Genomic DNA, 8,666 nt, shown 5'->3' on the forward strand with positions numbered 1-8,666 from the left:
GCGACAGTAGCCGCCTAACATTGTTGCTCCAACACAAACACCCCGCAAACCACCTCGACCTTTCATAGTCCCAGAATGGTACGAAGGCGACGCAACGAGCACCAGGAAACATTGCTTGCACGGCTTTGGATCCTTTTAGTGATTTTTGACTAGCCGTTCGCTTCGGTGGCTCCCCAGATTGCGAGGGTTTTACACCATCAGCACCAGGCAGATCTGAGCTATCATCATTTGAAGACAGACTAAGACCATTGGTAGTAAAAGTGATGATTTTGCCATTGGGGAATTCCTGGAGAAGTCGTCCAAGGTCTGCTTCAAGAATATCTGCGAGCTGTACCTCGCCAATCCGGTCATAGGTCGCCATTCCAAGCACTTGACATTTTTTTGAGCTTGAACGAGATGAAGCGCAATTCGAGGCAATTCCATCGGTACCACTTGCGCTGTCACTAGAGGACATTTTCGAAATGTCGGACTCATAAGGAGTGTCAGTGTCATTTGCAAAGCCCCGTGGGCCGTGTCGCTGGTAATTGGCAGCGACTGAGGCGTCGAGAATGAGCACTCCGTCGAGATCGCTGGAAGCCATCATAATACTGGCAGCTCGTGAAAACATGGACTTTGCGTTCATGGGCAAGATTTCGTTTTGAAGTTTCTCTATAGCCTGATTTCGGACAGATTCGCTGCGGGTTTTGGACACTGGCGAGGTAGGTGGGGAGGTAGGCTTCGCAGTCCCTTCAGGAGATGCAGCGATACTCGTGTCGACGGAGGGCATGGCAGGTTTAGACGCGTCAGGTCTAGGAGGTGAATGAGCTGAGGTGCTTTGTAGATGTACTACATTCGTTGCATCTTTCTGGGTGGGATCGATGTTGCTGCCTGTGTCGAGTGGCGATATGACTGCAGCGCCTTCGGCAAATGAGATAAGGCCGCGAGTGAAGCGCTCCCCGCGCCGGTAACAATCCTGAACCGTGTATGTATGAAGATGGTCCATAACGGTGGCTGCTAGACCCCGTAAGAGAACAACCTCTTCTTTGGTTAACCCATCACGTGACTTGCCGTCAAAGACACACACATGGAGCCGACGATGCAACCATTGGGACTCTTGAGCGCCGTGCTAGCGAAGAAATGCATCTCAGGGATGCCCTTGATGTGGTCTCGGAAGGTGGATCTTCCATCTTTGGTAAGATCGTCGATGGAGAAGACTGGTTCGTCTTCGGGGGGACAAGCTCAGCAGCTCTTTACACAAGCCCCAGCTTCGTGGAGTACTCACGTTTCCCAACCAAAGAGTCTCGGGCGCATCTCCTGGCATCTCTGGACGAAGTGCAAGATCGCGCGTAGCTTCAGAAAGCCAGTGTTGGCGACCGCTTTCTTCGTCTAGGAGCGAGACCATGCATCGTTCAGCATTGAGTCGGATGGCGGCCAGTTGACACAGGGCTGTAAGGACAGTATCTGGAGACGGCCGTGGGCAATGTTTCGGCACATGTTCAATGTAGGGGATGTTGGCAAAGGCCGAGCCGTAGAGCAGTAAGACATCGCGGTTTCTTTTCATCTGTTCCCGCTCCCGCTGCCTCTCCTCGCGCGCGATTGATGGCCGACTCATGATGTCAGTGTCGATCCCGGGCCACCAGAACGAGCGGAGCGCGTCCACGAGGTTGCGCGCACTCCTTCAGACTTCAAATACTGCAGTGAAGGTCGACGTTGGAACGAGAAGCATATCCAAGGTGTCGTCCCGCACGTCATCGGTTGAAGTCTGCATTTCGCCGCAGAGGCCGTCGGTCTCGATCGCTGCGCTAGCGGCACGCTGCGGCAGGGGGGTGGCAACAGCGAAACCGAAAGTACCAATCACTGCCCCGTGAGAATGGCCGATCTAGACTCCTACACAGCCACATAGCCACCGATCCAGTGTCAGCAGCAATAGATTGCAGCTAAGCTGCTTTAACCTAGGTGTGTGGGTCCTCATTATCTGCCACTTCTAGCAGGCGGACTTAGATTTAGCACAGAGGCACGACAACCTCTTGCGCTCAAGCGCAGTGCTCGGCATAGGATAGTGATATAACAAGCTGCAAGTTGACGAGCTTTTAACGAGATGCACGAGCTTCTAACGCACCCACTGCGAGCTAAAGCGAGGCGGCCGTGCGACGCTCATAGCAAATTGTTGTATTGCACAGTAAGCAGGACCTATATCTAAAAGACGTCAGGAGAGAATAGACTTATATAGCTTAAGGCTACTATTCCGAGAATATCTATGCTTCTAACCTGTTGTGGAGTTTGTTATGTTAGGGAGTGTCTGCGGCGTCCCGTCACGCAGGGTGTCCCGTTACGCAGGGATGGACGTTACTGTGCTGCTGATCAGGAACTACGATGAACACACACACGCGCGCGCATCGACAACCTCCACACGCGTCTTGTCACTATCTCCCTTACGCGATGGTGTCATTTTTGTATCCATGTAACTTGAGTTCTATATTGGATCTGAGCTAGGAGCATTCAAAGGTACTGCAACGGAACACTATCTCCTGTTACGCCTAGTACCTCTCAAGGCTTCAATTCATTGACCTGTGGCAGCCTTTACCCGCCTAGTCTAGTCTTCTCCATATTAAGGCCTTCGTACCATCCACGAACGCACTAGCGAACCCTCTACGAATACGCAGACGCACGTCAGGAGAACAATACCTACATTGCCTTGGTCCCTTATTATGCGTGCAATCGTATAGACCCACAAGGCTCATCCGAGACTACGTACATTACACGCCGTTTTGAGTCGACAGGCATATATTCATATAGAGTGATCCACTCGCCCTCTGACGGATCTTCTTCTGGCCCTTCCTTAATTGTTTCTAATTAAGGCGAATACGCTTTTAGTCTTCTAAGGCGGGGACAGAGTCTCGCCAAGATCGATTTAGGGGCTAGACATAGTAGCGGGGGTAGAAAAAGAGTGACACCGAGTTCGCTGGTCTTCATGGTCGTAAGCTGAATACGATGTCGAGACATCAGACGCGCGAGCTCGCGGACTCGTGGATACAAGGTGTTGCCTGCAGCTCTAAACCGCAGATTATCTTCGTCTTCGCAATGGTTAAGGATGATCCTTACTATTTGCTGATTGGGGACTGCAAATCGGATAGAAAGATGGTCATGGCGCGTGTAGCCTGGATAGCTGGGGTACATGCTCGAAGTGACCAATCTTCTAGTGGTACCTTCTCTGGGCCATATATGCGCACGTGTGCCTACATGAATGGTGTACACGAAACAGCTTCTGGAGCCGGGAGCAGGAGCAGGATACCGTGCTACATTAGACAACGTAAACACGGCAACATGTCGCAAAGGACAGGATTCGCGAATCAAGAAATGCGGAATCCTGTTCGATTAGACTATAGAGGACTTGAAGTAATATAAGATTCGCTGGCGGTGGCAATCTCTCTAACAGCACTATTATCATTACACATATACTTAGCAGAACTTGCCCGCCCTAAACCTTTGCGCTGTCTAATATGCTGGTATATACGTGGTTCTTTTTGAGCTTGTGCTCCGCCCAAATTATCCCCTTTGATCAAATGTTGCCGATTCTTACGAGCCCGGTGGTCCATGCGAAAGCTGGGGAAGAGCTTCACTACCAGTAGGCCCCGTACGCGGAAAAGTCTGGTAGATTTCTCACCAAAAAATAGGCTCAGCAATTTCCGCAACTCAAGCTGCCAAGCCACGTTGAGTTTCCAGAACGACACGTTCTTGCTACTGTCTGTACTTGCGAACCCAATGAATTGTCCAGGCGACCAGATAGCAAAACTTCGAATACCGGAAAGTGCACCCAATGGCCCCGCTGCACTCGAATGGTACGTTAAATTAGCAGCACTACGAGCTAAATCTCATTCTTACAGGCAATGCTCCGGTGCGAACGGCGTAGCTGTGGATCTCATGGTTATTTCTGGAGGGTTTGGAGATTGGGAGCGTTTCGCAGAGGACAGCGAGGCTGTACGCATTGCGGTACAGTGTCGCTCAAATACTACGGACCAATCGCGTACCAACGGCACATGTAAATAAACCCGCATAGGTCAAATTTCATACTGGTGCACTGCCACGTCTTTAAGCGCTGTATGCATGTGATATGCAAACGTGTGGCGTAGACTCGTTGAGGTTGTAACCACCCCAGATGTCAGCTACCTACCGAGAAACAAGCGCCGTAACAGCCTAATAATAGTAGCACATCTGTATTCTGAATTTGGTTACCCTTGACAGCATCAGAATCAATCCATGGTCATCACAAAAGGTTCCTTAGCCTGCAAGGCCTCAGCAGGCTGTACTATGCTCTGCCCACCTCGGTAAAACCTTATCTGCTTTGCTACTTGCCACTCGATCCCACAATGGAGAATGAGATTCGAGCCCAAGCAGCTGCTCGCTACTATTGGTGGGAATGGCAGCGGTTCCTGGTCTGTTGCTCTACCCATCTCGCGTTCATGAACTGACTGATCATTGAAGTTGTTCACCCGGCAACAAACCGTACATGCGCCGTTCATGTCGTGCATTAAGTGGAAGGCAATACCGCAGTCGCTGCTACCAGAGATGCAGTCGCAAGAGCGGATAGAAGAAGCTATCGGCACGCTCTGTGGGTACTCTTTGTGTCGAGGCGGGAAGGCGACAACATTAGTGAGGTCGATGGAGGAGAAGAATGGTACGACCTGCATCGGCTTGTGCATCTAGCTACCAGAATCTGGGTAGACAAGCATAGTAGTGCTGCAGATGTGACTCAACAAGCTATAGTGCATGTTGCCGAGGTCTTCCCAAGCGACGACTTTGCCAACCAGGCCGTATAGAGAGCATACATGCCGCACGCACTGCGACTACCCGACACAAAAACATCTGTTAATGCTCAAAGCAGAGCCAAGATAAGTTTTCGGGTGGGACGATGCCTATATTTCGACGGTAGAGTTCCAGAAGCAGTGAGATGGCTAGAGGAGTGCTACCGTTGCAGAGAGGGGCTGGACGAAGATGATCCAGATCGGCTGTCGTCTAAGCATGCGCTTAGTGTTTCCTAAGAAGCGAATGGACAGATCAAGGAGGCTGTGAGGCTGCTAGAGCATGTAGTCAGGATGCGAGACGCTACGCTCGCAGAGATCCACCCCGATCGGCAGGCATCGGAGGGCTGGTTATGCTATATGACCTCGCACCAAGATTAAATTCGACTCTTTCTCTTCGAACATCCCTAATTAGTAGGAACAATTCTTGCCTATCTCCTTACACGCGGGGCGCAGGTTATAAGCAGGTTCTTAGGCTAAGGCGCAAAGCGAGAGAAGCAAACATGTTGGGACTATAATCGTCCTTCTCGCTCAGCCTTGCCATCTCGTGTTACATCTGGGTATCTTCCTGCCATCTTCTTCTTACATAGTCGTCCGTGTCCCTCTCTTCAGGTTCGTAACACTAATTATCTTGCTAAGGGGCATTTCTCGCTTACAGCCGATAGACGTTATCTAAAAATCATAAATACCTTCATCTAACTCCAACGCGACACAACTTTACCACTATAAAGACACTATTGCGCAAGGTTGCCAGAAACGAGGATAGAAAAGAGCTAAGGAAGGCTATCGTAAGCGCTTACTCTACTATATCTCAACAGCTCTTAACGAGTTTAACGCACCTATATGTAAGCAATATGCAGCAACAGATTCCAGACAAAATGGTGTACTAAAATTCCTTCGTGTAGAGTAATGGTTTCTTAGGGTTTTAGAATCATAAACAGCTCACCCGTGGGGTACACTGTAGTTACTCTGTGCCCTTCAATCCTGTCCGGCACCCTCTGTGTCAGGTACCTTGTAGACATACTTTACTGCGCTCGCTTTTCCTGCTTTCAAGTTCTGCAGTCCTTGACTCACCCCTGCAAGTCCGCCTGGAACGACCTCGTGTGGATGCGCTGTAAACTTTCCCTCCATCACCATCCGGAATAGCCATCGAAGATACATGAATCCTTGCTGTCTATTTTCGCCATAAGCGTCCCCAACATTGCTGAACTGAGCAGACTTATAGGTTTTGGGATAGCTGAACCCAGGCGGGGCTGTTTGTTCCAGAGGGAAAACATAGGTGACTTGGCCCTCCGGTGCGAGAACAGCGACCACATCAGTGTGGCTTCCCTTGTCGGATACGGCATCGAAGGCGTGGTAGATATCCGAGGCTCCAGCGTTTTCGAGAGCATCTTTGATTCCAGCCACCACTGCTTCATTTCCATTGCGGTAATCGATAATCACGTCTCCCTTGGTTTTGTCGATGAGCGATTCGGCATACGGAATCCCCCTTCCGGCTACGCCAATAATAGGGTGGATGTTCGACAGGCGCGCCAGTTTAATCGCGAATGCACCCACAGCCGATGCTGCGCCGTAGACAAGAAACGGTACTTTCTCAGCTGCAGGTTTCCATGGCTCAGGCAATCCCAGCCGAATGTAGTTGCCAACTACGGCTGTCAGTCCGGCCAAAGGAATCGTCGAAGCCTCCTCAAAACTAAGGTTGTCTGGTATGTGAGAAGTCATGTATTGCCACGCGACTGCGTACTCTGCATAGCTGCCGCCTGGCTTCATCATCTCGTGGAATGCGGCAACACGATCGCCCGGCTTGAATTCATAAACGTTGGTACCAACAGCGTGCACGAAGCCAGCAATATCATCGCCTGAATTGCTAGCTGCTTTGAAAATCTCTGGTAACTTCCTGGAAGGTTTCTTAGTATGAGGCGCAAGCAGCACACGATATGAATTACCAGTCTTTTGGGTTGCACCCGCTAGCTACGACCCGGATCACCACTTGATCAGGGCCTGGTGTAGGAATAGGCACATCTCTTATTTCTACCTTTTGGGATTTAGTTTATTGAACAACTCGAATGCCGTTGTAAGTCAAACCTTATCAGCGCTGTGGACGAATGCTTCTTTCATGGTCGAGAAAAGATGTCGGACTTTGGGAGGCGGGGCGTGGTGATGAGATGCATGCCGATATGTAGAGAGTATGCAGCTTTATATATCTCGTACGGAGTGAAACCTTAGTGAGTGCGGAGTGACTGTATGGGAGGTGATCTAAAGCAATCCTAGGGAACATGACGTGGGAACGATCCAGTACTCGGAGAACATCGACAAAACCTAGGTGCCTAGGTCAGTTTCATCTGTCATCGCTTAGCGGCCAATAGCACTGTCCGTTAATATTAGTCCGATTGGCAATGCCATAACGTACTCCACAAGCGAGTGGCCGGCCCAAGTGAGTGGCCGGGGTTTGCCAAGACCCCACCAAAACTATAAATTTACACGATCGTACAGCACTATTAACAATAGTAACGTAATTAGAGTAATTATTTCGAACATTTTCAGCAATTTTGCTTTATGCATCGTTTCAACGTCCCTCAGGCGGTTAGGCACTTTGAAGACCATGCTCTAGGGACGGGTCTACTGTAGGGACACACTTAAGCATAATCATCGCGACTCGACCAAGATCTATACAAATCACAAACCCATCCCAGAAATATCGAGAGCTGTGGAGTACTCCGCTCAATCGCAAAGTTCCGAAGACATATCTTACATGTCTGGAAGATTTCTGGCATACTCATTTAAGAAAGCAGATTTGAGCCATATGAACTCAGTTATCTGAACCATGTAAAGTTCTAGTACATCCTCGCAACCAGAATTCTCCATGAGGTCGCTGGGATGTTGTCTAATGCTATCACTTCGCCAGTTCGCACTGCTTTACTCGATGGCGGTGGAGCTTCTGACGCCGGTTCCTTGCGCTTGCGGCCACACTGTCCCTTCTGTGCTGCAGCCTTGTCCTTTGCCGCGCGCCTCACCTTCGCCTCTTCCAGGTCCTCAAAACTCATCACTTTCGCTTTTCCTAGCACGATGGACCTGGTCGACCTACGAGCCTTAGCTTCGTTGTTTATCTTGAAAAGAAATCGGTTTCGATCCTTCAGGAGGGCTCGCTCAGCGAACGAGATCTGAGCAGCATTTGCGAGTTTCTGTATGCGAGTCTTTGTCTCGTCAGGCATATTGGTGTCTTGCTTAATCACGTTGTGCAACGACGTAAGCGCTTCCGCTGTCACCGGCGTCACCGGTGTGATGGGTGTTTGAAGCATTACATCAGGCGTACTGGTGCTCGTAATGGCAGCCTCTGGAATGACGACTTCAACTGGAGGTCTCGGGACGTCTTTCAGCACTCTTTCCAGATTGAAAGGGTACAAACCGGTCGCCAACCACCCAGCTCTGATGTTTCTTTTAGTCAGCGCCGTATCTCTAGCGGGACTGTACAGATAGGTAAAATGCTCTTTGCCGACTACATCTATGCCTCCCCGATTAAGTCGTTCGACCTGATCACGGTAAGTTGGATTCCAGATCACGTGACATGCATAACCAAACACTGGTGTGACAATCTCCTCATACAATGGTGCGACGGCACACCAGTTGACTATATATATATATATATAGAGCCTGAGGCATAGATAGAACATAATCACACTTGCTCTCACTTCAGGGTTTCATCTCGGTATGCTGTCTTCAAGGGTGCGAAAGGTCCGACATCGCAGGGCTGTAGCTTATGAGATGTGTAGGAGGGCAGACGACATAGGATGATGTTGTTAGTAAGACAGAACTCCAGGATCTCGAGTGTTTCATGGCTTCCAAAGCCATCGCAGATTAGCACACGTGGCTTCCCATTAGCTCGTGCTC

The 8,666-nt window shown here is 50.0% G+C and overlaps 1 protein-coding gene across 1 annotated transcript; it reads right to left on the reverse strand.

Annotated features, from left to right (window-relative positions):
- Positions 1-5,756: 5,756 nt before the first annotated feature.
- On the reverse strand, positions 5,757-7,990 carry ALTATR162_LOCUS9392 (uncharacterized protein; the record flags this gene model as incomplete). The annotated part of the gene is made up of 2 exons (XM_043317025.1): positions 5,757-6,675; positions 7,722-7,990. The coding sequence occupies 2 exons, from the start codon at positions 7,988-7,990 to the stop codon at positions 5,757-5,759; spliced, it is 1,188 nt and encodes a 395-aa protein (XP_043172960.1).
- Positions 7,991-8,666: the final 676 nt, after the last annotated feature.

Source organism: Alternaria atra (assembly GCF_907166805.1).
Source record: "Alternaria atra isolate CS162 genome assembly, contig: 29, whole genome shotgun sequence".
NCBI classification, from domain to species: Eukaryota; Fungi; Ascomycota; class Dothideomycetes; order Pleosporales; family Pleosporaceae; genus Alternaria; species Alternaria atra.